At 51.0% G+C, this 26,456-nt stretch overlaps 2 protein-coding genes across 5 annotated transcripts in view; one reads left to right on the top strand and one right to left on the bottom strand.

Moving 5' to 3' along the window:
- Positions 1 to 17,368, top strand: part of CAPZB (capping actin protein of muscle Z-line subunit beta) — a 58,942-nt gene extending 41,574 nt beyond the window's left edge. Inside the window, exons 5-9 of the mRNA XM_021533780.4 lie at positions 4,482 to 4,623; positions 5,142 to 5,258; positions 12,312 to 12,377; positions 13,398 to 13,474; positions 16,502 to 17,368. Coding sequence (XP_021389455.1) covers positions 4,482 to 4,623; positions 5,142 to 5,258; positions 12,312 to 12,377; positions 13,398 to 13,474; positions 16,502 to 16,589 — 490 coding nt within the window. The 3' untranslated portion in view covers positions 16,590 to 17,368. The remainder of the gene's footprint in view (positions 1 to 4,481; positions 4,624 to 5,141; positions 5,259 to 12,311; positions 12,378 to 13,397; positions 13,475 to 16,501) is intronic.
- Positions 17,369 to 19,104: 1,736 nt separating this feature from the next.
- On the bottom strand, positions 19,105 to 26,354 carry SLC66A1 (solute carrier family 66 member 1). 4 transcript variants are annotated; one of them, XM_031506613.3, is made up of 8 exons: positions 25,925 to 26,354; positions 25,306 to 25,493; positions 24,512 to 24,641; positions 23,997 to 24,084; positions 22,856 to 23,004; positions 22,016 to 22,108; positions 21,246 to 21,431; positions 20,402 to 21,010 (listed from the first exon to the last, which is right to left on the bottom strand). In XM_031506613.3, exons 2-8 carry the CDS (start codon positions 25,473 to 25,475, stop codon positions 20,912 to 20,914), a joined length of 915 nt encoding a protein of 304 aa, XP_031362473.2. In that variant the 5' UTR covers positions 25,476 to 25,493; positions 25,925 to 26,354; the 3' UTR covers positions 20,402 to 20,911. The 4 variants fall into 4 exon arrangements, 3 of the variants coding, with proteins under 3 accessions (XP_085415191.1, XP_031362473.2, XP_085415192.1); XR_014949822.1 differs by having other exon boundaries at positions 23,997 to 24,641; XM_085559065.1 differs by lacking the exons at positions 20,402 to 21,010; positions 21,246 to 21,431; positions 22,016 to 22,108 and adding an exon at positions 19,105 to 19,229 and having other exon boundaries at positions 23,997 to 24,641.
- Positions 26,355 to 26,456: the final 102 nt, after the last annotated feature.

Genomic DNA, 26,456 nt, shown 5'->3' with positions numbered 1-26,456 from the left:
AGAAAATATATTTTTCTGCTTTCAATGAGCCAGTTTGAAACCCTGTGCAAGCCTTTGGAAGGTTTGCAGAGCCAGGCTGAGGTTCCAGGTGTTGGTGCTTTGGCATCAGGGGTTTGGGAGAGCCATAAGCCACAGACTTTTTGTCTCTGGCTCTCAGCTACTTACTGGAAAATACACAAATGTTTTTATGGATGAGCGATTTGGTTCTGAGGTGTAATTGAAAGTCAGAGCTTGTTTTTATTGCTGCGTGGTGGAAAGTCATTTTCTCCACACAGCGTCCAGGATCTCTTGGTGAGGCTTGGAGGAGAGGAACGTTATCAGGAGGGTCACAGGGCCTTCCTGAGCTGTCCTTCAGTGGTAGAACAAAGTGATTAACGCGCCCTCCTTCCCTGGGGGCTGGGCTGGAAGCTGGGGGATTTCCTCCCCTATCACATCCCTCTTGAAGCTGCAGCTTTGTTCTGGCCACAGCCTCTATTTCATGGGTACAGCTCCGGCTCCTTAGACAAGTTTCCATCCTGTGTCTCCACCCGCTTCAACTTCAAACACTTCATAAAGCTTTGGATCACTCTTAGCTTAAATATTTTCTTTTATTCTTGCATTTGTAAAGTAGGTCAGTCTTAAGTGTGACATTTTTTGTATAAAACAGCTTTTTCCAGGAGTTCTGTGGTTGATGAGTAACAGATATAAAAATTCAGTGTTTGATCATGGCATTAAAACTATAATTGATTTTGAGTGAACTGCTGTTCTGAATTCTGTAAAGAGAATGAATGATTACTTTGGGCCTTATGCCTTTTAGTCACCTTCCTGGGCAGCTTTATAAAAAGTTATTTTCCCAGAGATAGAGCACTCACTGTCCTCTCCAAGGATAGGGATGTCACTTGGTCTTGATGATCTTTTCAGGTCCTTCTAACTGAACCCAATTATGATATCATTTAGCAGTGTTTTCCTTGTTAATAAAGGAATTTGACAACCATAAAACAATTTTTCATTGTTTCATAACAAAGTTTTGTGCGTAGGTAAAGCCTGATTGATCTTGATTGAAACATCCTGGACTGATGGGTGTCCTTAGGCAGAGAGCAGTGATTGCTTTGCCCTGAAGCCATCCTTTGGGAATGGTTTGTCCCTTGGAGTGTGTCTGAGGCACCACAATAGGAACTCCTCCTCTACTTGAGGCCTCCTGAAATCCCAAAAGCATCTGCTGGTTGCTTGGATGCTTTGGGAGAGGGCAGTTGTAGCCAGGTCAGCCTCTTCTCCCAGGTGACAAGAGGAAAAGGCCTCTCAGGTTGTGCCAGGGGTCAGGAAAAAATTTCAGAGAAAGGGTTGAAAAGCATGGGAGCAGGATGTCCAGGGCAGTGGTGGAGTCACCACCCCTGGAAGTGTTCAGAAAAGCCGTGGGGCTGTGCGTTAGTGCTGAACGTGGTGGTGCTGGGCTGATGGTTGGGCTTGATGACCCCAAAGGGCTTTTCCAGCCTCAAGGATTCTGTGATTCCAACTTCCAGAGAAGCCACACTGCCTTCTCCAGGCACAGCTGTGCAGGAGGAGCAGGGCTAGGGACATCCAGAACAGGACACTAAGGAAAAAGGTGTTTAATGCAGGAGCTGTGTGTGACTGACTTGCCCATCCATTTCTTTAACAGAGAAAATCCCAGTTTGTGCCTTCCTGGGGCCTTTTCCAAGCTGGTTCTTCCCCTTCTTGCATTTTAGTATGTGCACCAGTATGTGGTGAAGGGTTTTTTTGGAGGAAGCCCAGCCCTCCTGCAGCAAATCCAAGTCTGTGAATGTCAATTTAAATTCCTCCCAATCTATCATCCCATTTTTTATTATGGACCAATTAGCCTGTGGCACCTCTTTATTTTTATTTTAAAAAACCAGGAATGTTCCCCTCATATCCAACTGTGATTTCTGAGGTTCAGAAATCCCACTTCAGTGCTATTTGAAGGTGAAATCCAGTGTAGTGATCAGTTCTATATATTTTCTCCCCATGAAGGAGGAGGGGATTTTGGAGCCTTTGGATAATGTATATCCTGGCGTGCCTTGGATTCAGTCGCTGGCATTGTTGTTCCAGCCTCCAGTTCCTGGGCCTGGCCATGGCAGAGCAGCTTTATTGGAATTGCATGTTGGTATTTAAAACAATATTAATACTAGATTTGATTCATTAGATCTCCAAAGGCACTCAAAGCGTTTCCATGTGTGCACTGTTGGTTCTGGCGGGAGGTTCTTCACATGGTTTTATGTGGTTTCAGACAACATTTTAGCACATTCTTAAAATACCCACAAAAGCCTTTATGTAAAATCTCATAAAGGTGAACCACATAAAAATTATTTTTTTCCTGTTTCATGTCATTAGGATCAAAGTACAGTAGGTAAGAATAAATTTCCCAAAACCTTGTTTCGGTCCCTCTCTTAATTAATGCTTCATGCTCGTAGCAAGGTCATAAAGTGGGTAATGGGGAAACTGTCTGTGCACACTGTAATGTTCTCAGTGACTGCCAGCTCATTTTGAGTGAATTCACTGATTCTGTAGATGAAAAAGAATATACTATATATATATTTTTAAAGCAATCTGACTCTGAGAAGGGACAATAACTGCTTCTCTCTGGCCTCTGATTCCCACTGCCGAAGGAAGGGTGGCTTGGGTCGGAGCTGAGGTTCACTGCAGGACTGGAATTCCCATTAACTGCATTAACCAAAATCCATTTGTGAATTCCCCAGGGGCTGTACAAAGGGTGTTAGTCGGTCTGTTAGGTTGAAGTTGCCTGCTGGAAGCTTGGCTTTAGGTGGCTGGGCTTTGCTTTTTTAGCTGTGTTATCAGTGGTTGGCAAGTGCCCCAGGACAGGGGGTCCTGAGCTGCCTGGGCTGGGCTGGGTGAGGAGAGGCAGAGCCACCCGTTAGAAATGAAAGGCTGTGGTGAGTTTATAGGAAATTGTTTATCCCTCCTGAAGTCAGCACTGGTTTGGTAAAGCCTTGGGTGTCTGCAGTTAAAGGGAACTGGGGCTCTTTGGTGACTCTGCCCTCTTGAAACCAGGTATTGATGTGATGTTGTGAGTGCAGGAAATGTGCTGAAGTGTTGGAAATATCACTGGAATTCACTTCCCAGTGTCTTTTCTCCTGGCTGCTGGCAAGGGTGGGGTCAGTGTGCTGTAATCTGCAATTCTTAGGGGTAATCCATGAACTCTAAATTGCAGTAAATTGACTTTTAAGCAGCATTCACAACTGGAAGGCCCACTAGGAAGGAGGGAAGCACAGAGGTGGGAAGGTTCCATGATTTTTTTCACGTTGGCTGCGAGGGATGATTTCCTCTCTCTAGAAGAGGAGTGAGTGGTCACTCACTGTGTGTGTGACAGTCAGAGGCAGAATGCAGACAGGTTCGTCTGCCTGGGAGCTGGCAGTCCTGGCAGCTCCTCAGGACTTTGGATGATGAGATTTTGCCCTCCTGCAGGCAGTGAAAAGTCTGACTCCCAACATTTTGTGCCGTTGATGAAGTTTATGAAGTTTCCTCTCCTCCTCTCACATGATCCTTGTGTGCCATGATCACCCTTGAGATGTGAGACTCGTGTGCCCTGAACGAGTATTTATTATTCCCTTTTCCTTCATCCTCCTTATGGCTTTGCTAATTTGAGAATGGAAGGGGGTAAATTGTTGTGGGTGGCAATTCCAGTTTTCTAGAAGATAGAATTGCTCCTTTTGCATCTTTTTTTCCAACAGTGTTACAGTAAACAGGGTTATTTACTGTTATTTTATGAAGTGCATTTTCACCTGCACCAGTGTCATCCAGAGGGAGTGGGGCTCTACAGACCCCATTGCTTGGCTGGTTTTCTGAGTGTACTTTCAGCAACAGACACCTGAGATTGAGGCAGTCTGGCTTATTTGCTCTTGTTCCCCATATCTGGTGCTGGAATAATAAAGCCTCAACAGCATCTCTGCATTTCTGAGATCCCTGGTTCCAGTTCAGCTCCCTTTGCAGTAAATCAATGTCAGCTTCACACAGACTTTTGAGGCAGCAACATAAAGTTACTTACTTGCTCCCTTTTGTCTTAATTAGTGAACTTTGCTGTGAAGAACTTCCAGACTTTGCCAATAGTGAGGGAAAAGAGGGGAAAAAAAGACCAAATTGTAAAATAAAGCCTTACTCTCAGCTCAAGTTGTAGCTCATGCTTTTACCAGCTGTTGTAGGTAATTGGAATCAGAGGAATTGTTTGCTCAGGTCCTGTAGAAATCTGTAAATAGCTCTGGTTCTCACCAGACCTTTATTCTCCTTCAGAGAAATGTGCAGTTGTTTTGTAATTAAAGTCTCTGCATTATGAAGTGATTTGAACTGCTGTGTTTCTGGGCGTGTAAGTGTGAGAGTGTACTGTCTTGAAATAAGAAAAAAAAATATCTGTATTAGACATAAATTTGCTTATTTAAGATTATTATTATCGATATCTGCCTCTGGATTGGGTCCTGCATGCTTTTAACTTGCCTTTGGGTTGCATCCTGCAGGTATTTTGAAGGTGGAGTCTCCTCTGTCTACCTCTGGGATCTGGATCATGGCTTTGCTGGGGTGATCCTCATTAAGAAAGCTGGAGATGGATCAAAGAAGATTAAGGGATGCTGGGATTCCATCCACGTGGTGGAGGTTCAGGTACAGCCTCTGGGGCAGCTGATACACCCCAGTGAAAACAAAACCTGGTTAATTCCAGACAATTAAGGAGCACAGGTGTTCCACTGAACAATGCAATACTGTGTCAGGCCTGTAAACTTCTTTCCCTTGTTAATTTTTGAAAATGCCCCAAAGCAATTTGGATAGAGATAAGTCAGGGCTGTAATCAAAGAATCCCAGAAGAATTGAAAGTATGTTCCTTTCTGTGCATGTGATCCTGAGATGTGTGGGGGGGATTTTAACATAAAGAGCTACAGATAAATATCACTAATTAGGTAATAAAAACAAGGTATTAGGAGGGTGAATTGCTCTAACTAGATTTGCTTTGGAAAATTAGAGGAATGTGCACACTTAGAGTTGTCTTTAAGAGTCTGTGCTGCACCAGTGGGGTTAGACTTACCTGGCTTGTTGCATGTGGGGTGTGCCAGGCCAGCCCCCATTTAGGTTTAGGAGGGATTTTGACCTTCTGCCTGTCCCTTTTTGTTCCCTTGCACCTGCAGGAGAAGTCCAGTGGCCGCACAGCCCATTACAAGCTGACCTCCACGGTGATGCTGTGGCTGCAGACCAACAAAACTGGCTCTGGTACCATGAACCTGGGGGGGAGCCTCACCAGACAGGTACGGCTGAGTCCTGGGCAGCCCTGGCCTCATCACCCCACAGCCAGCAGCCCCGTCAGGCACAGAGCCTTGGCTTTGTGAGGTGTTGTATAAACATCTCTCCTGCTGCTGTTCTGCAGCCCAGGGAAATGGTGAATGCAGTTACCAGAAAACCCCTTGAACTGTGCTTGACACATCGGGGCTTGCAATTAAAAACACAAAACATCCAGCAGGAGTTCAGACTTGCTTGTAATTCTCAGTTTGTCTTTTGGTATTCCTGAATTTTTATTCTTCCAAGCATGTTGTAGATATTTTTATCTGGAAGATTCCAACAGGATTATAAAAATACAGGATGACTTCTTTTCTTACTCTCTTTTCAAAGCTAGCTAAACCACTGAGAACAAACCTGTCTTTTGCACTGACAGTAAGATTTTTTAAGGACATCTCTTCCTTTAGTGTTTCCTCCCTGCAGTACCAGAACACCGATTTAAAAAATCTCCTAAAAAAGTAAGATCAATCTGTCCTAAACATCTGGGGGCTTTGTGCCAGCATTAATGGCTTTGCCTGCCTCCTGAGAGCTGCTCTTCAGCAGGAGGGTGCCAGGCTGGCAGAGCTCAGCAGTGCTGCAGTCCCTGCCAGGCAGGATCTGCTGAGCTGGGATGAGGCTGCTCCTGCCCCACCACCTGCCAGAGGCTTCTGCCTCCCTGCTGGTGAGCTGGGCTTGCTCTGGGCTGTGGAAGTCAGTGACTGGAGCAGAGTAATAAACTCTGGAGGACAGGAGGCACATTGTAAGGTCATGAGTGACTGGAGAGATTGGCAGCAGCTGAAACTCCTTTATGAGCCTTCCCAGGGCACACTGGGGCTTTCCATACAAAGGACAATGCAAACTCTGTTCAAAACCTCATGGTTCTCTGCAGGTTTGAGCCAGGTGAAGCCAAGGAGGGTCTGGGATTGCAGAGAGGGACTGAAACTGGGTTAGCCTTGCCCGGCTTACCCCAGCCTGGGTGATTTTTCTTTCCACGTTGTTGACGTTGAAGAAGCTGGTGGAAAAGCAAGTGAAGGAAAAAGGCATCTGGAGACAGTTTTGAGCCCTTTTTTTGACTCTTTTTGCAGTAATTACACCCGAGTTATGGTGACCCGGACAAATATTTAATCACAGGCCTTGCTAATCCTGTAAATCAGAGCTGTGAAGTGCAGGCCAAGGGCTTGACTCTGGCCTTGGCCTCTGGAGCACGAGCTGTGCCAAGGAAAACAAGAGCCTGTGCAGAATGGGTGTCCTCAGCACACCTTGGCCTGAGCTGCTGGGCCTTGCTTGGTTTGACCTTCCCTCTCAGAGCTTCAGTGGTGAGATTCATGCTTCTGTCATCGTTTTAGCAGCACAACCTTGGATTCAGATGTGGTGCAGGACGCCAGGGCCTGGTTCAGTGTCAGGAACACCGGGGTGAGGATGCTCAGCTCCTGCACAAACAGGATCCTGCAGAAAACTGCACTCTGCACGCTGCCTCGAGGTGTTCTGTGTGAGAGGAGCTGCTTTGTTACCTGCAGCTGGACTAAACTCCTGAGTGCAGGGCTTGGACTTGGCTCGAAATCCAGCGTGCCACATCGCCCAAGCTCTGCAAGTTGTACTTCTCTTTTTTTCATCAGCCTTTTATGCAGCCTGCAGCAAACTGAGCCACCAAGAGTTGGGTTTAGTTAATTCTTGAATAGCAGGTTACAGGTTCACCTTGACAGCTATCAGTAATATATTGAAAAAAGCTTTGTACATGGTAAATTTATGTGGGTTTGGTCAACTCAGCATTTAAGCTATTTGACCACCTTTGATCCTAAAATGAGAGTAGCAGATGTCCTTGTGTTTGAGAGGAAGCTTTTGAAGTGTTGGTCATATCCTGGCTCACAGCCTGATGGCACAGCAGCCTCTCAGTGCTTGGAAAGGGAAGTGTGGTCAGAGCCATTCCTCCAAAACCCGTTGGGCCTCCTAGCTGCAAACGGGGCATTTTCTGAGTGCTGATGGAGGGATGAACTTGGTGGCCAGAGGAGCAGCTCAGGGAGTGCCACGTGGTGGAGCAGAGCTTGGAGCTGGAACAAGGCTCTCAAAAAAGCTGTTTTCTGCAGCCATGCCTGGAGGTGAGATTGTTGCCCTGCACCCCACACAACCAGGGGGTTTTGTTGCCTTTGTCAAGGCCATTGGGAAAAACTCTGCCTGATTGAGTATCCCCAGGCTTGTAAGGTTCCCACTTGGACTGTTCCTAAATGTTGCACTGAAATTTTGAGAAGGATTTTATTCCTCTCTCTTCAAGATACTCTGTTGCTGTGGCTGCCCCTGGATCCCTGGAGGTGTCCAAGGCCGGGCTAGATGGGGTTTAGAGCAGCCTGGGGCAGTGGAAGGTCCTGGGGGTGTCCAAGACTGGGGTTTGGAGCAGCCTGGGGGTGTCCAAGGCCAGGCTGGATGGGGTTTGGAGCAGTCTGGGGGTGTCCAAGGCCAGGCTGGATGGGGTTTGGAGCAGCCTGGGGGTGTCCAAGGCCAGGCTGGATGGGGTTTGGAGCAGTCTGGGGGTGTCCAAGGCCAGGCTGGATGGGGTTTGGAGCAGCCTGGGGGTGTCCAAGGCCAGGCTGGATGGGGTTTGGAGCAGCCTGGGGGTGTCCAAGGCCAGGCTGGATGGGGTTTGGAGCAGCCTGGGGCAGTGGAAGGTCTCTGCTCGTGGCAGAGGGTGGCACTGGAGTGTTCCTGCAGCTGCCCTGGGGCCACGTCTGGTCCCTCCTGGGTAGATGTTGCCCAGGGGTCACATCCCTGGCCTGTGTCTGTTTTATTTTATACACTGGGACTTGACATCTCTCTTGCAGTGCCTTGAACTACTTTTCCTTGATTTCCCCAGTGCAGATTTTTACCTGCTACAATAGGAGTTGGCTCTGTTTCTAGGAAAAAACAAACATTTTGCATTTGTGAGTGGACAGAATAAGGAAAGGGGGACACACAGAAGATTCAGCCTGGTTTGGGAAGCTGAAAACTCCCCTTGGTGTAGCTTTAATTTACTTTACCTGGTGGGTTTTAGAATTTCAGGCTTTTGCTGTAGCAGTTGAATTGCAGAATTTCAGGTTCTGTCCTGATCCAGTAGAGGAATGGGTGTTTATGCACACACAGGAGTGTGCAGCACAAACCCCTGTGTGGTGTCACATCCACTCCTTTATACAATTTGCCTGTGTGCATGATTGCTTTATGTAGGTGCATGGATTAACTTCTCTTGAGGGGCTGAGATCAGTTCTTAGGCACACAGAATCCATGGATTGTAATTCTGGCCTGAAAACGTTGGGAGAGTTAAAGCTGAAGTGACATCTTCACACTGGAACTTCATTAGGCCCTGCTGCAGCAGTGCCTCTGTGTGGCAGAGACTCTCCTTTGCCCGGGGGGGGGTTTGGCTGGAATTTTTAGGAATAAATGTTGTTCTACATAACTACTGCCAGAGAGGACACAGGGAGCGGGGCTTGCAGGGAAATGAAACGTGCCAGCAGCTTTTCAATTACCTTGCACATTCTCTGGGGACTGCAGGTACCTCCCAGCCCTCCTGATTGAAGGCAGATGTTTGGCAGATGATTTTCCCTGGCAGATTTTGGGGCCCTGTCCCTCTGTGTACCTTGGACTGGCTTGTGTCGCTCGCACGGCTCCGAGCGGCTCTGGCTGCATTTTGAGGTTTCATTAGGCTGCACTTTTATTTAAGGTAAGAGCAGCTGTGTGATCCTGTTTCACTTGGTGCAGGGGAGATGCGAAGGCTTCCCCTTCCCTGGCAAACAGTCAGCACTGCACTTTGCTGCATGGGCTCCTGCAGCCCCTCCTTGCAGGCAGCACGAGCAGGTGCCTTCCTGAGGTGTCCTCGTGCACAAAGAACCTGTGTGTGTGTTCCCGGGGCCAGGATGAGCCTGGGGAAGTGAGTTTGCTGAGGAAGAAGTTGGCTCCAAACCTATAGTTTATTTACATTTGGAGATGTGGGAAGGGGAGGATGTAAAGTCACGGGGAAGTGAGGCCTGAGGTGTGGGATGAAGGGAGCACAGAGGTTGATTTGTGAACTTGGAACACTCTCTAGCGAGGGCAGAAGGTTTTGCAGAGCTGGATGAAGGCTGGACTGTGCAGACAGAACAATCCCTGCCTGCAGGAAGAGCTGCCCTGGCATCTGCTGCTGCTCAGTGAAACCCCAGCAGAGCCATTCTGCATTTGTCATCCAGGGAAATGCCTGTGCTCAGCAATTAAAGACTCATCCGTTCCCATCAAGGGCAGCTTTCATGGAAAAGCCCATCCCGCCGACTTCCAGATGTTGTAACTTTGTTTTTCCACCACTGGGATCTTCTTGTGATCCTTGAGCTCCCCCTCAGCACTTACCATGTCCTGGAGTGTCTTTAGTCACCAGCTGAGCAGTGTGTGGGTGCAGGGGCAGCAGGGATGTGCTGACAGGGGTTGTCAGGGGAATTATTTCTGCCTGACTTTCCCACCATGGGGGTGGGCAGGCCCTGGCACCTCTGCCAGGCTGCCCCTGGATCCCTGGCAGTGCCCAGGCAGGTTAGACAGGGCTCAGAAGGGGCAGGGAAGGTGTCCCTGCCATGGCAGGGGTGCAGTGGGATGGGCTTTGAGGTCCCCTATGGATTTCACGGAGGTTCAGCTCTGTAACAGGTGAGAAAAAGGGAGGAGTTGAGGCAGGTAAAGGTTGTGTAACATCCCCAGGTTTGCCCATGGTTTTGGCTGGACAGTTTGGCAAAGGAAATGGGAAATTGGGTTACATTGATGAGAGCAAACCTCTGTGGAGGGCTGGGCTCAGTTCTCAGCTGATTCCTACAACGCTGCAAGCCCTGCAGAGACCACAACCTCCATTTACTGCTTACAGTTTGAAATAAGTGCTGGAGAGGCAGGCCAGATTTTGCCTTACTGATATCCAAATAATTCTACATATTTTCCACCTGGAGCCTTCAGCCAGCCCACTGCCTGTGGCTTTGGGAGCCCTTGGCACACATTGCTGTTTGTGTTTCATTAAAGGGATTTTCACTTTGCTCCGTGGCCAAAGCAGCTGTGGGTGTTGTTGGCTTTTCAGAGCAAAATGGAGGATGAGCTCCCTTCTACCTTTGCTGGTATTTTCAGACACTTTCATGATGAAACAAAGTGTTTATCCAGCTTAAATGTCCCTCTTGATATTATTCCTCCAAATAATGTTTACAGAAAGCCCAGACAGCTGCTTTGTTCCGTGCAGGAAACATCCAAAGTGAGCAGGCAGCCCTGGACATGTCCCAGAGGAGTGAGTTTCCCTGTGAGTCACACTGGAGCAGATGGCTGGGGGAGCCAGGAGGGAGCCAGGAGGGAGCCAGGCCCTGGCTCTGCTGCAGGAGACTGGGACTGGGACTGGGGCTGGGACTGGGACTGGGCTGGGACTGGACTGGGACTGGACTGGGACTGGACTGGGACTGGGACTGGGACTGGGACTGGGACTGGGACTGGACTGGGACTGGGCTGGGACTGGACTGGGACTGGACTGGGACTGGGACTGGGACTGGGACTGGGACTGGGACTGGGACTGGGCTGGGACTGGGACTGGGGCTGGGGCTGGGACTGGGACTGGGCTGGGAATGGGATGGGACTGGGACTGGGACTGGGCTGGGACTGGGACTGGGACTGGGGCTGGGACTGGACTGGACTGGACTGGACTGGGCTCCCGCTGGGCTTTGGCTGAGCCCAGCAGGCAGGTGGGGAGGACAGAGGGAGGATGAGCTGCTCCTCAGCCTGTCGAGGGGATTTCCCCTCAGAGCAAATCCAGCCCTTTATTCCAGCAGCAGAGGTGCTGCTGCTCGAAGGAGCCTTTAAAAACCCCAGCAACTCAACAAAACCCAACTGTTTGTGGGACATGGCTGATCCTGACTCTGCACTCCATTAAACAGCCTCTTGTAACATCTGGCCTTCCAGAGCACATAAAAATGTTTTCCTTCTGGCAGCAGTTTTTATGGAGATGTAATAATATACGTTAAAAAAAAAAAAAAATCTATTTTCAGATTCTGCTTCTTAACCACAGAGCTGGGCCTGTCCAGGTGTGGAGGAGGCACAGCAGGGAGCCTGTGGCAGTAACTGCCCCACTCCAGCTCCCAGCTGCCCCAGATTTGGGCAATTTGCTGATAGTTCCCAGCTCCCCGTGATGTGTGGATGTGTGTTTGTGTAATTCAGGTTTGCATTGTCCCTGCACTGCAGCTGGATCCCTTCTCCAGGCAGTGTCTCCATTCCCTGTAAACAGTCTGAAGGCAAAATTAAATGTCCTGCTGCTCTTTCTCCCCCTCTTCCAGGTTATCTTTTGCCTTTGGGGGTCCAACTAAATTACACGCTTCCCCAAGCCTGTTACAGACTTGGCTTATTAGAAGAAACCTGTAGCTGGCCCAGATCTTTAAACTGCCCTGAGGGAGGGATAGGAGCAGATGGATAAGAGAATTCAGTGGGATTAGCAAAACCCTTTGAAGGCTGTTCTTCCCACTGCATTTGTCTCCCAGTTCTGTTTTCTTGCTGTCTCAGCAAATCTTGCTGAGGTTCCTGGGTCTGATGTTCATTGTTCTACACTTGGCTGTGTCTTGGCCACAGTTTCCACCTCAGGAGCTGGGAGGATGGACTTTCCTTGGCACAGAGGCCATGGGATGGGTGCTCCATCAGGCACAGTCAGGTGGAATCGAGTGGGTGCTGCAGCTGCAGGTCCAGCTCCAGTTCTGATGCTGGGCTGGTTCAGGGAGCCGTGTCCTGCCCAGCTCCTGCACTGAGGGCATTGGTGTCACTGCACTCCCGAGTGCTTCCAGCTCTGAGTTTCTCCTGCAGAAGACCCTTGGCTGTTCCGTGGTGGGGAGGGAGTGGCTCTTGTGGGGCCTGTCTGCAGCAGGGCTTACTCCATTCCTGGCTTTTTATTGCACCACATCTCCAGCGTGTGCCTGTGGCAAGTGCTGGGAGTTTCTCAGCTCCTTCTCCTGTGTTTGCACACGGGGGGAGCTGGTGGCCCCCTTCTCCCAGCCCTGTGGACACTGCCCTGCCCCCAGATTCCCTGATGGATGGATCTGTGCTTTCCTTTGCAGATGGAGAAGGATGAGACTGTGAGTGACTCCTCCCCACACATAGCCAACATTGGGCGCTTGGTAGAGGTGAGTGCAGGTTCTTCTGCCCAAATTTGGTCTCATTCCTCAAAATTCTGTTGCACTTTTCTTTACCAACGACTTGCTGATTCCTGTTGTTGCTGGGTGTGTGGTGGCTCAGTGCTGCTCCTTCCTTCCCTTCCAGCTGTTTGTGGGCACAAAGCCACCCTCTGCCCCTTGTCTCCTGCTCAGCACTGCAGTGGTTTCCTGGCACACAGGTGTTCCATTCCTGAGCACCAGTGAGCAGCTTCCTACCCTCATATTTGCTTTTGCAGCCACTTCTGGGCAGAATTATTTCGAGTCAGGTTGCTACACAGCACTGCTCCTTGGACTGAAAGTTCAGCGTGCCTCAAGTGCTTGTGAAATCCTCTGGAACTGGGTTTAGTGCAGGGTCTTGTGGCAGCTCCCAGTCCTGGAAGCTCAGCACAGGGAGTGGAGCTGCTCAGAAGGTGTAGCACCACTTCACGGTTTCACTGCACTGTCCTGACTGGTGTTCCAGATTTTCTTCATTGTTATAGCTGAGAAAAGGGGAAATTCTCAACTCTGATGCATTTTTAGGGAACTGGGAAATTAAAGAAAGGCAGCTATTTCTTTTTTGATAGCTTTTTTAAGTTTTTTGCTTGAGTGAAAGCAATGAATGAAAAAAAAGCTGCTTTGTTACAAGATCTCTGTCCGAGCTCTGTCGTGCCGCTTTAAAGAGCAAGTCAAGAATTCAAAGTCAGCCCTGGACTCTTGGGTGTCCTGCAGGAGCCTGTCAGTGCCAGGAGGCTGCACGGGAGCCTTGGGGTGATGCATTTTCCTCCTGAGCAGAGCTGGAGAGAAGCTGCCCTCTCGTGGTGCAGAGCTCCCATACCTGGAGAGAGGGACAGGAGGGCGAGCAGGAGCAGAGCCCCGCTGCTGGGACAGGAGCTCGGTGGGGTCTGGGTGCTGGGAATGCTCCAGGGCTGTGGTCACAGAGACTCTGGGGCTGCAGCATCCCTGCAAACAGCTGAGGGCACTGAAGAGCTGCTGTGTTACTCTCTTTTCCAGGACATGGAAAACAAAATCAGAAGTACACTGAATGAGATTTATTTTGGAAAGACAAAGGACATCGTTAATGGGCTGAGGTAAGGGACCTGCAGTGGGTGGGGGGCCCTTTGCATCCCTGCAGTGCCACCCCAGCCTTGAGCTGCTTGGTTTTCCCCTCCCTGTGCTGTGGGACAATTTTTGTTGTGTGGAGTTCAGGGAACTCTTCTGCTGCAGAAATCTGGAGCAATGTTTAAATCCCTTGTTCCCTCACCAGGAGCAAAACGGCCCAACTAACACTTGTTTTTTTGGATTATTTTTCATTAGTTTTATTCTTCACAGTCTTGCAAGCTGTACTTAAATTCTGTCTTCTCTTTCTGCTGTCCTTAAAAATAGTCCCAGAATTAAGTCATGACATGAATGGTTTGTGGTGTTCAGGCTTTGTTTTAAATTCTGTCTTTCTCTCAACACCACTGGTCAAAATACAGTGTAAGAGAAGAGATTAAATTCCCTGTGCCTTTCTGTGGGGAAACTGTGCTGTACTTTTCAGCCCCTGCTCATTCCTGGGCAGGAATTGGACATGGAAATCCCAAGCTGGTCATTCTTATGCTCACAGAGGAAAGTACAGAACTGTGATGCCAAATCACTTCATTTTAAAGTACAGAGAGACCTCCCAGCACAGTGTGGTAATTTAGAATAACCAAAGGGCACAAGTAAATGCTCTGCTCTTCCCTCACACACTGAGGTGTGGAAAGGGAGAGAAAAATGGTGTTAATCAAATATTGGTGCTGCTGTGTGGGCAGAGGGAGCAGCAGGACTGTGGGAGGGGTTCTGGGTTCTGCCGCTCTGGGTTCTGCCCCAAGCCCAGGTCAGAACAGCCTCAGTTTCCTTTGTGCTGAGCAGGGTTCAGCCAGGAAGCTTTTATTAACACGAGAGGGATCTGTAATAGAGCCTTTCTCTTGTGAACGTTGTCTTGAGCTGTTGTGGTTGAACCTCTGCTGTGTCTCCCCATCCCTCTGAGTCCTGGCCCTGTGTGCAGCTCGTGCTGGGAGCACCCGGAGCCCCTGGCTCCTGCAGCCTCTCCCTGCTCCTTCTCACCTGTGTGTGTCCCCTCCTCCTCCCTGGAGGTTCCCAGAGCCCCAGCTCCGTGTTACTGAGTTCTTCTGACTGTTCTTTTCCCTGTTTGCTCCCTGGTTTCCCACTGCTCTCTGTAGATCTATCGATGCTATTCCTGACAACCAAAAGTATAAGCAGTTGCAGAGGGAACTTTCTCAAGTGTTGACCCAGCGCCAGATCTACATCCAGCCTGATAATTAAACCAATCCAGGTACCCCTGCTGCCTGTGAGGTGTGAGCCAGCACTAAACCAGGACTCACCAGCCCAGCCCCTGCATGGTAACGGGAAGAACTAACCCCTAATCCCGCAGGGAGCAGCCAGCCCGGCCAGCCCTCAGCGCTGTGGTTCTTGTTCTCAGTGTCACCTCCTCCCCCTCGGGAACCTCAGAGCTGGGGCAGGATTTACCACTTCTCCCTCTGGCTTGGGAGCAGGAAAGGAGCACGTGGTTCTGTGCCTGGAGTGCTGGGGGATTGGGCTGCTTCAATGCAGAAGCCCCAGGACTCTGTCCCTTGGGCACCAGCAGTTTTTTACACCTCTGGTACACCACTTCCACGAAGAAATTCCCTGTAATCCCAGTGTACTCCTTGCAGAGTGAAATCTTGGGAATCTCACGGTTTGGAAAAAGCAAAGACTGGTTCTTCCCATGACTGTAGAGTAAACGTGTGCTCACCCACACGCCCGTCCCCGTGAGCCTGCTGGAGTTTGAGTTTCCCTGGAGCCTGAGATGCTCCTGCTCAAGCTCAGACTTGGCCAGGCTCCATTGCTCTGCAGCCTCCAGGGGGATTTGTCGCTGTGCTCATTTGCTCTGGAGCTGAGAGTGTCAGGGGCACACAGCAGTGACTAACCCTGAGCCACCTTAACCTCCCACTCCAGTTCCTAACCAGTTACAGATGTTGTTTCAAACACATTCAGCTGACGAAGGGGGAAACTCACTATTTGTTGATAGTGGCCAAGAACCACTTCTTCGGCCTATGACAAATGCAAATGTAAATGTATATGTTTTTATTAAAGCAGCAGAAGTCTCCAGAGACAAGAGAATGGAAATACTGTTACAAAAATGGTAGGAAAATCACCACCACAAAGAGCAGCCTTGTTTACAGGAGACAGCAACCAGGGAAAATGAGGTTGCTCTGAATCACAGAATCCCAGACTGGTTTGGGTTGGAAGGGCCCTTAAAGCTCATCCCATTCCAACTCCCTGCTGTGGGCAGGGAAATCTTCCACTGTGCCAGGTGCTGTAAAGGCTGTGAAATGTGGTTTAGGTGGGGAGAAATCCTACCCAACTGGATCCTGCCACTTCTCTGTGGTAGCCACTCTGGAAAAGTTTGGTTCTGGATAGAACCCATTCTATCAATTTATTTAAGAGGGGCCTTTTTAAAAGTGGAAATTTCTGTCTGATTGAAATCAGAGGTTCCTCCACAGGCATCTCCAGGGCAGCAATCCCAGGTGATTCCTGCAAGGTGGAGCTTTTCCTCTGAACTTTCAGGCAAAGGGAAGCCCTGCAGTAACCTTGTGACAGTGTCTCTGTTCTTCAGCTGCTTTGATCACTCATTCCTTAGGGAAGGTACAAGAGGCAAATTTGAGAGCAGAACCTCCGGCTGCTTTTCCCAGTGGTGCAAAGGCTGGTGAGAGGTTCCGAGGTGACCCTGGGTGTCCTGCAGAAGGGTCAGAGCTGCCCAGCCCGGCCCTTCTCCAGGTGGGGCTGGATTTTCTGTGGGGAGCAGGAGCTAACCCCCTTCGCTCTGGGACGCTGGGCTTCTTCCAGTCCGTGACACAAACCCTCGGGAATCTCCCTCCGCAGCCGGGGCTGGGCGGGGCTGCTGGGGAAGCCTTCAGTGCCAGTCCTCGCCACAGGGAGTTTGGCTTTGTGTTCTCACCGAGTGGTCACTTCTGCTTCTCCGGCGGGCAGAGCTGAGCCGGCCCAGGGGCTTCTCCTTCCTCCGACTCCCAGCACTGCTCCCAGCCCTCCCCTCCCCGCGCTGCCTCTGACCCACCTTTCCTTCTTCCCCGCAGGTCTGTGCAGACTTTTGCAGACAAATCAAAACAAGAAGCTCTTAAAAACGACCTGGTGGAGGCTTTGAAGAGGAAGCAGCAAAGTTAAAGTCCTGTCAGTGCTAACCAGCCATGCCATGCACTCGTTAGATTCCTTTCATAGAGAATCATCCCCCGCCCTTTTCTGTTGGTCACGTCACGATTTGCATCCAATACTCTCCATGCAGCGCCATCCTCTCCCCATGAATAAAGCTGTACAAACTTTTTCAGTCTCTGAGGCCTACTTTGCACCACATTTTACTATCGAGACCTTAGGCTATGTTTCTGTAGAAGTCCATGTATTATTTTTTTTTCTCCCCCCCTCCTTTCCCCACCCTCCCCCATTTATATACATCACCACAGATCATTGTTTGTCTTTTCCTCCCTCACCCCTCCTGCCTTTTGTTACATTGGTGTAAAAAATGTAAAACAAAAATTTATTAAATACTGTGGTGTGTGAAAGAGGAAGAACTGGAAAAACAAAAAAAAAATAGAAAAATAATTATTCCACGTATGTTTGGGGGCTGGGCACAGGGGCTGGCTGGAGGGAGGGAGGGAAGAGAGGGTGTTCCTTGGGGTTGTACAATGCTGAGTAACCCAGATGTGCAGGAGATGGTGATTTCGAGACCTGCTGAAAGTTCTGCTCTTCTATAGCCTGGTTCCAAGGCGCTTTTCTGTCAATTTTTATGGAATGCAAAAGGGGTTTTTGTTTTGATTTTTTGTTTTTTTTGTAAAGCTTAAATTGAATCTACATCTGATACTTGAGCCTCCATACTAAAAAATGGAAAAAAAAAGAAAATTTAAAAAAAAAGACTAAAACAATAAAAACAAAAAAAAATATCCCAGGAAGATGTTTGTGTGATTGTGTCCTCCTTGTTTCCCTTTCCTTCCTTGCAGGGTTTCTTGGGGTTTGTGTTTTTCCCACATCCAGAAATGTTTGTCTGGAAGGGGGTGTGGTGTCCCACTGCTCTTTGGCCCTGTGTTACTCACACTGCTGCCCTTCCCAGCTGCTGGGGTTGATGCTCCAGGCATCCAGCAAACGTTTGTGCAGGTGCATTCCGGGGAGAAGGGTCTGCCCAGCTGTGCTGGGTGTGCCCAACCCCGGGCAGAGGGGCTGTGCTGGGGGGTGGTTCCCCCCATCCCTGCTGACCCAAAAGCTCCTCCCTGGTCCCCGTGTCCCCTGTGACCCTGAGCCCGCGGTGGGCAGAGAGACCTGGCCCAGCACATGGTGCCAGACCTAATCCTGGGGGAGCACAGAAAGATCTGCTGGGCTCATCCTGCCCTGGGAACTGCCCCGTGTTGTTGGAACTCAAAATGTCCCTCAGACATTTCTGGAGGTTCCGGGCCCAGGTCAGAAGCATTTGAGACCCTGGCAGGCAGCTGGAAACAGCTGTGATTTTGGGTTTGAGCCATGGAATGGGTTACCAACTTTGGAGGTGGAACAAGCAGTCACAAAAGATTAGATAGTATAGTAAAAGTAGTTACAAAACAGAGGGGAATTTTTTTTTTTTAGTATTGTACAGGGGGGTTTTAGCACTTGTACAGGGGGGTCAGAAGTTCTAAGATGGAGGAAAGTGGGCTGATCCTGTTCCTCCTTCCTTACCTCCGTGTTCTTGGTGATGTTGGCACTCACAGATTGGTTTAGAGTAGAAAAGCACTTGGTAATATAGGTAGTAGGTATTGGGGAAAACTGTAAACATGTAACACGTAATGTACATATAAAAGATAGAAAAGCACCATTTAATATAGGTAATAGGCATTGGGAAAACTGTAAACATGTAACACGTAATGTACCATATAAAAGATAGAAAAGCACCATTTAATATAGGTAATAGGCATTGGGGAAACTGTAACCATGTCACACGTAATGTACCATATAAAAGACAGCAGCAGCCCTGGGTGGGAGAGAAGAAGCAGTCGGGGTCAGAGAGGATGTCAGGGTGTGTGTGTGCCTCTGCCTGAGCTGGGAGCAAACCACAGCAGCCTGAGGAGAAAATCTTTTAGATAACTTACAATAAACTGCCTTGAGACCAACAACAGAGACTGCTGAGCCTTTCTTTGGAAGCTCAGGTGGGAGGAGAGATTTCACCACCATATGGGACCCCAGAGCAAGCCTGGGGTTCCCACACCGTGCGACCCTCTGCAGGTGGGGACTGTTGGCATTAACACTGACTAATTAATGTGCTCTAATTGGCATTTGTACTGAGACCTGTGTCCCACCCAGACCCCTGCACGTGGCCAGAGCTCACCCTGGGCCTGCAGGAGCTCCTGTGGGACACAGGCTGGGAAAGGACGGGATTCCCCAGGAAACACTCTGGGATTTGGCTGCTGCCTCACAGTTCTGCCCCAGCACAAACCTTTTCTGAAGCTGGAGATGTTTGTGTGAGCTCTGGAGCCTGGGAGGGGGAAGCTCCTGGTGAGGTTTGGTTCCCCTGTCCCTCCAGGGTGGCTGGTCCTGCTCTGCCTTTTCTGCTCTAACATGTGCCTCTGCAAAATCCTGAACAGGGACAGGGCTGCAGCGACTTGGAGAGATGGGAACCTCGGGGAGAGCCTCAGGAATTTCCAGCCACCATGAGGTTAAATAATCCATGAGGTGCCTGTGGGTGTGTAAGCTCTGTGTGCAGCTGCTCGCTTTGCTCCATCCCAAGTAAAGTCAGAGTAAATCAGTTTCGTACCTAACTCGTGCTTCAGGTGCACCTGTGGGGACAGACTGTGAGATATATATAGTTAAAAAAATATATTAAAAAAATATATATACACACTCTTTATGGCAGAGGTTTTCTTTGTCCAGGTTTAGGAAAAGCCAGTATGTGACAATTATTTAGTGTTGCGAGTGGCAGAGATGAGGGATTTGCTCATGGTTTGGATTAAAACAGGATATTAATTGCTCTACAATTCCCAGGGAAAGACAGGAAAGGAAATGTTGCTGGATTCAGGATGAGGTGAGCAGCCCCTTTGCCTGTGAATCCGGAGGGGCAGAATTGTGAATTAATCCAGTGCAAACCCACTCACTTGGTTCAAGGGGCCCAGAGTGAAAAATACATTTCCTTTCTGAAGACAGCTGGGTCAGTTCCGAGTACCGGCCCAGCTCGTTTCCATGAACCTGCTGCTGCAGCTTGGTGGGCACTGGGCAGCTGGAATCCCAGCTAATGTGAGATCCAGGCTGGGCTGTGGAACCATGGATTGGTGTCCTCCATGTGAGGACAAAGCTGAGCGACTTCCTTGGGAAGGACAAATGCCATGGACTGGCCAAGGAATCATAAATTAATGCAAATGGAGCTAAAGCCAGAAGGGACACGATGCGGGGTATCAGGGAGCTGGAGAGGGGAAAGGGAGGCAAAAGGAAGAGCTGATAGCAACTGCAGGAAAAGGAAAGCTCTTGCTTCCACAAGGCCAAGCTGTGATAGTGTTTCCTGAAGGGTCTCCAAGCTTTGGTTGGTTTTCCTCATTTTCCCAGGGAGACTGAGCTGCTCATCCCCAGCAGGAAGGGCTCAGGCCACGGGAGGGAGCCTGGCTACACCTCCACTCTCCTGCTGGGGACACAGCTTTTCCCAGACCAGCCTGCTCCTGTCCTGCCCTGGTCAAGGAGCACTGTGCTGAGTTCAGGGCCCCAGAGGGAGATAAACTCACCAGTGCTGGGGATAAACTCATCAGGTTGATAAAATCATCAAGGAGAGAGGGCAGGAACTGAAAACCAGAGCAAGCAGAGAAGCAGCTCTTCTGCTGGGGAACAGCAATGGAGCAACTTCCCCAAGGAACCCAAGCAATTAAAACATGGGTGAGGCAAAAAATGAGAAGTCAGAGAAATGGGACTGTGAGGCTCATTAGGAAAGAGGCAGGAGCTGCCAAGTAGAGCAGCAAAATGAAACCAAGGGAGGCAGGTGGGGAAAGACATGTTTTATAGATGGGTGAGCCATGCTGATTAAAATAGGTGTGGACTGAACACTTTGGTTCCCACTGGATCCAGCCTTGCGTGCCTTCCAGAAGGAGCTGAAGGGGAGCTGTGAGGTCACAGGGGTGCTCGTGCCTGTGGCAGGTCAGCCATCCCACTCACGCTCTCCCCACATTTTTCAGCACCAAGGAAGTTCCAGATCCCCCTTGGCAGGCACAGCAGTGACCAGGCTCAGCTGTGGGGCACCGGAGCAGCGAAGAGCAACTGAGGTATCCAAAAATTCCCTTTTATCCTGAAAGCATCATTGGTATCCAAGAGGCACCAGGTGTCCCAGCAGCATCCTCTGCCACGGCTTCGGCAGCACGTGTCACCCACGGGCTCGGGGCCTCTTCTGCCAGGAGCCACCAGGATGGAGGGGCTGGTCTGCCCAGCCCTAAGGCCACCTTCCTCATCTGCATCGTCCTCCTCCTCCTCCTCTCCCTGCAGGGCAGGTCCCTCTGTCAGCTCTCCAGGCTCTCATCAGGCTCCCCCAGGAGTGCATCCCTCTCCTCGAGGGTCCCAGGCCGTCCTTTCCGATAGGCCAGGAACTGGAAGGAGATCTGGGGAGAGGTCAAGGCTCTGCACTCACAGGGCGATCTCGGGGATGCACGGGGTGTCAGCACCCCGGGTTTGTGCCAGGGGAGGTGGGAGTGGGACGAGGAGCTCAATGCACACCAGGGGCTGAGGCGTTTCCCAGCTGCTGCAGCACCACGGATCCCCCAGGGAGCAGCATCACCTCACCCTCCTGCAAGGCCCTGCTGGCAGGCCGGGATCCCATCCCAGGGGAAAGGATACAACCACGTCCAGGGCCAGGACGCCCAGGCTGCCCACGAGCCAGGGCAGGTGGTGCAGGATGTAGTCACCTTGGCCCTGGCCTGGCTCCGGGTTCTTCAGGAGGACACTGAGGCCGTACAGGGAATTCCCCAGCATCACCAGGGCAAAGAGAGAGTAGGAGACCCCGCTGGTGGATCTCCTCTTGTACTGGGAAAAGAGGGAGAGGAGAGGAGCTTGGGTGCAGCTCTCCTCAATCTCTCTACAACATGCTATTAATCATGCTCTCCCCCAGCATTAAAAAAAGAGAAGTGGTGATTCAGTGCCCAGAGTCTTTTAGCTCTCCTTTGGCTTGTAAATAAGACAAAATTAAAGCCCCACCATCAAAATATCAGTAGGTTGAAGGGAGGTCAGAAAAATAGAGAGAAATAGTCCCTTATAGAATGATCAGAGATGGGGCCTGCGACCTCCGAGCAGAGAGGAAAAAGGAGAAACCCCCTGGGGGAGAAAGGAGAATCCCCCGAGGAGAAAAGAGAATCCTCTGGGGGAGAAAGGAGAATCCCCCGAGGAGAAAAGAGAATCCCCAGAGGAGAAAAGAGAAACCCCTGGGGGAGAAAGGAGAAACCCCTGGGGGAGAAAGGAGAAACCCCTGGGGGAGAAAGGAGAAACCCCTGGGGGAGAAAGGAGAAACCCCTGGGGGAGAAAAGAGAATCCCCCCGAGGGATAAAGGAGGCTCCCCAGCCCCCTGGGAGTGACACTGAGGAGAGCCCCGGGGTCCCAGGCTGGGCACTCACGTTGGTGCAGATCTGGGGCACTCGGGAGCACAGGTAGAGCACGGAGGAGATGGAGCCGATGGTAAATCCAATGATTTCAGTCCTGGAGAAAGGCTGCAAGGCAGGGGCGGGGACATCCCCTGGGCTCAGAGCCCCAGCACGGCCACACCCAGCCCCGCGTGTGCCCCGCTCCCCTCCTCTGACAGCCCGGCGATAATTACAACTGATAATTACATGTCACTTTGCCACAGGAAAACAGCCAGTGCAATGTGTTATAACAGGAATTCGGTTTATTTGCATTGTTCGGAGAGGTCCTTTTCTATTGCCAGAGCAAAACTATTTTGCAAACCTACCTTCAGTTTCAGCCAACTGAGTTACCTTGCTGCACTTTCTTGCTTGTTTGATTTTCAGCAATATATATAAATGTGGATAATTAGAAAAAGAATTAAAGGGGATAAGTCTTACAAATTTCCTGAAAAAAGGAACCACTTTTTTTTTGTCCATCGTGTGCAGCTATCTGATATAAAGTCTGTTTGCAAACAGAGAAGTGGGAAATGTGAGGTTTGCTGACTCTTGAGCAGGCCCACAGAAGTGCTTGAAGTTCAAAGTGAAAATGCCCTGAAATGTCTGAAATCCTGCAGCAAACTGTTCCTGAATTTTGGAGGAATCTCTGGAAAAGTTGTCTCTCCAGTGCCATCTTCCTAGACTCTAACAGTCTCCTGGAGAACAATTTGGCCCTAAAATAGGAACAGCCTCTAACCCCAAAACATGTAGTGGGGTCCAGGGTGTTTTTTTGGGATCACAGCATCCAGCAGGCCATCCCCACCCAGAGTGTTATCCCAGATTTAGGAACTGGCTCACCTTTGGTCCAAGCTCATCCCCAGGAGCTGACAGCAGAGACCTCCCTCTGAAAGGCCCCGGAGCCTCGGTGCTGGCACTGCCCAGGAGGGAGAGGCTGGGCAGGGACCCCAGGGACAGGAACACAAAGGCTGCGTTGATGGGAGCAGGGACTGCAGAGGCAGACAGAGCCTGATCAGGGGGAAGCCAGCAACGCCCAGCAGCCCCAGGGGTGCCAGGACCCTCTTGGGCTGAAGAAATCTCCAAACTCCCCCTTATCTCACAAAGGGACTGAGCAACCTCTGAACTCTCCCTTATCTCACCAAGGGATGGGGCAGTGGCTGCTGTGTGTGACTGATGTGATTTATCTCCCAGTGATGTGCCCAATTTGTACCTTATCAGGGAGGAAACTGCTCCTATCTTGGTTTCTTTGTGTTTAGGGCTCCATTCCCACTACGAGATTTCACTGTCTTAAGTCACTCTCAAATCTCTGCCAGAGCAAGCCCTGCTGTGGCTTATTTGTTAGCAGTAATAAATTATTTTTCAGTAATTTTTAGTGATTATATTCAGTAAACAAGCTCTCCAGCTTAACAAAACTATGGATCTGATGGGTCAAATACCAATTGGCTAATAACTTTCCATGTCCTTACTAAGTTAAACAATCACCCCAGTCCCAAGGAGCCTGTTTGGGGTTCAGCAGTGCTGGAAAGGGGATTTCCTCTGTTTAAACCCTGCAAGAATTTTTCACTCCAGTTGAACAGACAGGAACTTCCCTGTCAAGGCTGGAGCACTGACCCCAAACCTGGGAAAACTTCCCCCTTTCCCTTCCAGCACTGCCTGAGTTAGGAGTTCTGTGATTCCCAGCTCTGAGGAGGAGTCACCACATAACTGTGCGGGATTTATTTAATTCTGTGCCCAGTGAGGCTCATGGGGGGTTGTGTTCAGCCTGTGGGGGTGGGTTGCAGGGTCTGCAGAAGCCCCAGGCCCAGCCTGTAGACGTTTGTTGGCTTTGGCCCTCCTAGAGGCTCAAATTATCCAAGGAAAAAATCCCAACCCAGCAAGCACTAAGAGGCATCATCTAATAACTGTGCCTGGAACCTCCTGGGCTCCCCCTCTCTGCCCCCAGTGCCCAGGGCAGCAGAGGCCCCAGCCCTGCCCAACTCACACGCTCTGCCCCTGTTCTTCACCCGGTAGTAGCAGTAGAGGGAGAGCATCCCCAGGTCTGCCAGCACGTAGTAAATGGCCGTGTACACCTGCGGGGAGGGGACGTGCTGGGGACACCCGCGGGCACTGGGATGGTCCCACAGGGTGCTCCCTGCTCTCCCGGTGTCCCTGGGGGAGAGGGGAGGGTGCTGAGGTGGAGAAGGGAACAGCCCCGAGGGAGGGAGAGGAGTTAACCTGGGGGTGAAGCAGGGAGCATCCCTGGAGAGAAGGGAAAACACCAAGAGGAGAAAAAGGGAGCATGCCCACGGGGGAAGGAGGGAGCATCCCTGGGAGTGAATGGAGCATACCCTGGGGGGAAAAGGGAGCAAGCCCAGAATGGGAGAGGGGAGCGTTTTGTGGGGGCAAAGAGAGAGCATCCCAGGCAGTTTGGGTCTCTGGCTCCCAGTGCTGGATAAAGCAGCTGCCAGCCCCTCCCTCCTGCCTGGAGCTGGGGCGTTTGAGAGCCAGCCCCGGTACCTGCAGGGGCAGCTGATCAGCCAGGAAGGAACCGATGAGGTTGAGGAGGTCTCCGCCCAGCCATCCCAGCAGGAAATAGATGGAGAGAGCCTGGTCCATGATGCCCGTTCTGCAGGCCTGGTAAAACTGCCTGTAGAGCATTGGCAGAGGCACAAACATCACCCTCAGCTGCTTCAGCGCTACCTGGGAGCCATCCCCAGGATTCCTGTGGATCCCAAAGCAGGCACGGGAGGAAAAGCAAGGCCACGAGCTCCCCTGACCCCAGGCAGAACTCCTGAGCCCCTGCGGCGCTCAGCGAGTGCCCTGTGGGAGGAGCAGGGAGGATGATCCCTGCAGGATCCTCCCGTCTGGTTTCGAAAGAACCGTGACCGCTCACGTGTCCCTCTGTCACCCTTGTGTCAGCACTTCCAAGCACCCCAGGGCTCCCGGGGACATTCCTTCTGCCGTGTGACCTGTCCTGCCGGCCCTGCACGTGCCTGACGCGGGACATTCCGGCTGGCAAGCACAGCGACAACACCGCGGCCACCGCCGGGGCTCCGGGGCTGTGCTGCTGCTCCCCTCGCCCCAAATGTGCCGGGCCCTCGCTGCTCCTGCCGGGGGCTTTGAATCATTCTGGCACCTTGTGCTTGCGGCCCCGTGTCTGCCATCCCCCGGGAAGGGCTGCCCGGCATGTGGGGGTGATACCCGGGGATTCGGGAGCGGCACCCAGGGGATTTAGGAATCGTACCGAATGATTCGGGAGCAGTACCCAGGGACTCGGCAGCGGCACCCAGGCTTTCGGGAGCAATACTCACGGGAAGGATGCGGCGATGAAGCAGGCAATGGAGCCCAGCCCCAGGACGATGCTGGCGACATCCCGGCCGTCCTGGGCACACTCATTGAACACATCCATGATCCAGCGGGAGCCGTTGGGACAATCGGAGAGATTCCCGAAGGGGAGACCCCTCCAGCGCCGCGCGGCCATCAACCCGCCGGGATAACACTGGGGAAAAGGGAATAGCACAGGGAAAATTGAGTAACACTGGGAACGAAAGATCTGTGGGAGGGACAGGTCTGGGGCTCCTCCAGGTACTGGTTCATGTTGGAAAAGATGGATTGTTAGTGGATAACACGCCTTTATTTGGCTTGGGTTTGCTGCCAGCCTGGCAGCGTTTGGCCTCAAAGGAGAAACAGAAGAAATAAAAGAAGAAATAAAGAAGAAATAAGAAGGAGAAAAAACAGGAAAACAAGGGAGGAAGGGGAAAAAATAAAGGAAAAAATAAAAGAAGGAAAATGAAAAGGAAAAAGGAAATGGAGGGGGGAAAGAAAAAAAAAAGAAAAAAAGAAAAGGAAAAGAGAAGAAGAAGAAAAGGGGAAGTGAAAAAAAAAAAGAGGGGGAGGAGAATAAATAAAAGAAGCCGAAATCAAACCAACCTATCCTCGCAGCACCGGCACTCGTCTCTTCACCGACGCGGTTCACAACTGTATTTTTCCTTGAAAACCCGCTCTTTTCGAAACTTGGGCTGCTTTTCTTTACAAACCCACGACTCCTCAGCCACCCGCCGGTTTTCCTCTAAGGCTGTCCCACACCGCCGCTCTCCGCAGCCCTCAGCCGCTTGCTCGGGAAGCTGCCGGCAATCGGCGATTTTTGACAGTCCCGCAGCCTGAAATCAGCGAGCTTTTCCACAGAAAAAAAGTGGAAAAGCTTTTCCACTGCCGTCCCACACGATCCCCGCGGGTCCCGGCGCTGCTTTTCCCAGACAACCCGCGGTTCCCCCCGGGCTCCCGGCGCTGCTTTTCCCAAACAACCCGCGGTTCCCCCCGGCCCCGCCGTGTGAGGGCGGGCGGGCGGGCGGGGCCGCGCAGGCGCGATGGCGGCGCGGGGAGCGATGGCGGCGCGGGCAGGGCCGCGCAGGCGCGATGGTGGCGCGGGCGGTGCTGGCGGCGGCGGCGGGCGGGGCCGCGC

Source organism: Lonchura striata, chromosome 21, assembly GCF_050655825.1.
Source record: "Lonchura striata isolate lonStrDom1 chromosome 21, ASM5065582v1, whole genome shotgun sequence".
Classification (NCBI taxonomy): domain Eukaryota; kingdom Metazoa; phylum Chordata; class Aves; order Passeriformes; family Estrildidae; genus Lonchura; species Lonchura striata.
This window is presented reverse-complemented; position numbering and strand designations above follow the sequence as displayed.

Excerpts from the sequence above, each read along its gene's own strand:
- SLC66A1 (XM_085559065.1), bottom strand. The coding sequence starts at position 25,475 with ATGGCCGCGCGGCGCTGGAGGGGTCTCCCCTTCGGGAATCTCTCCGAT. Across the intron at positions 24,642-25,305 it reads TTCATCGCCGCATCCTTCCC|GCAGTTTTACCAGGCCTGCA; the intron begins GTGAGTATTGCT and ends AATGCTCTACAG. Across the intron at positions 23,005-23,996 it reads GAAGAACAGGGGCAGAGCGT|TCCCTGCTCCCATCAACGCA; the intron begins GTGAGTTGGGCA and ends CTGCCTCTGCAG.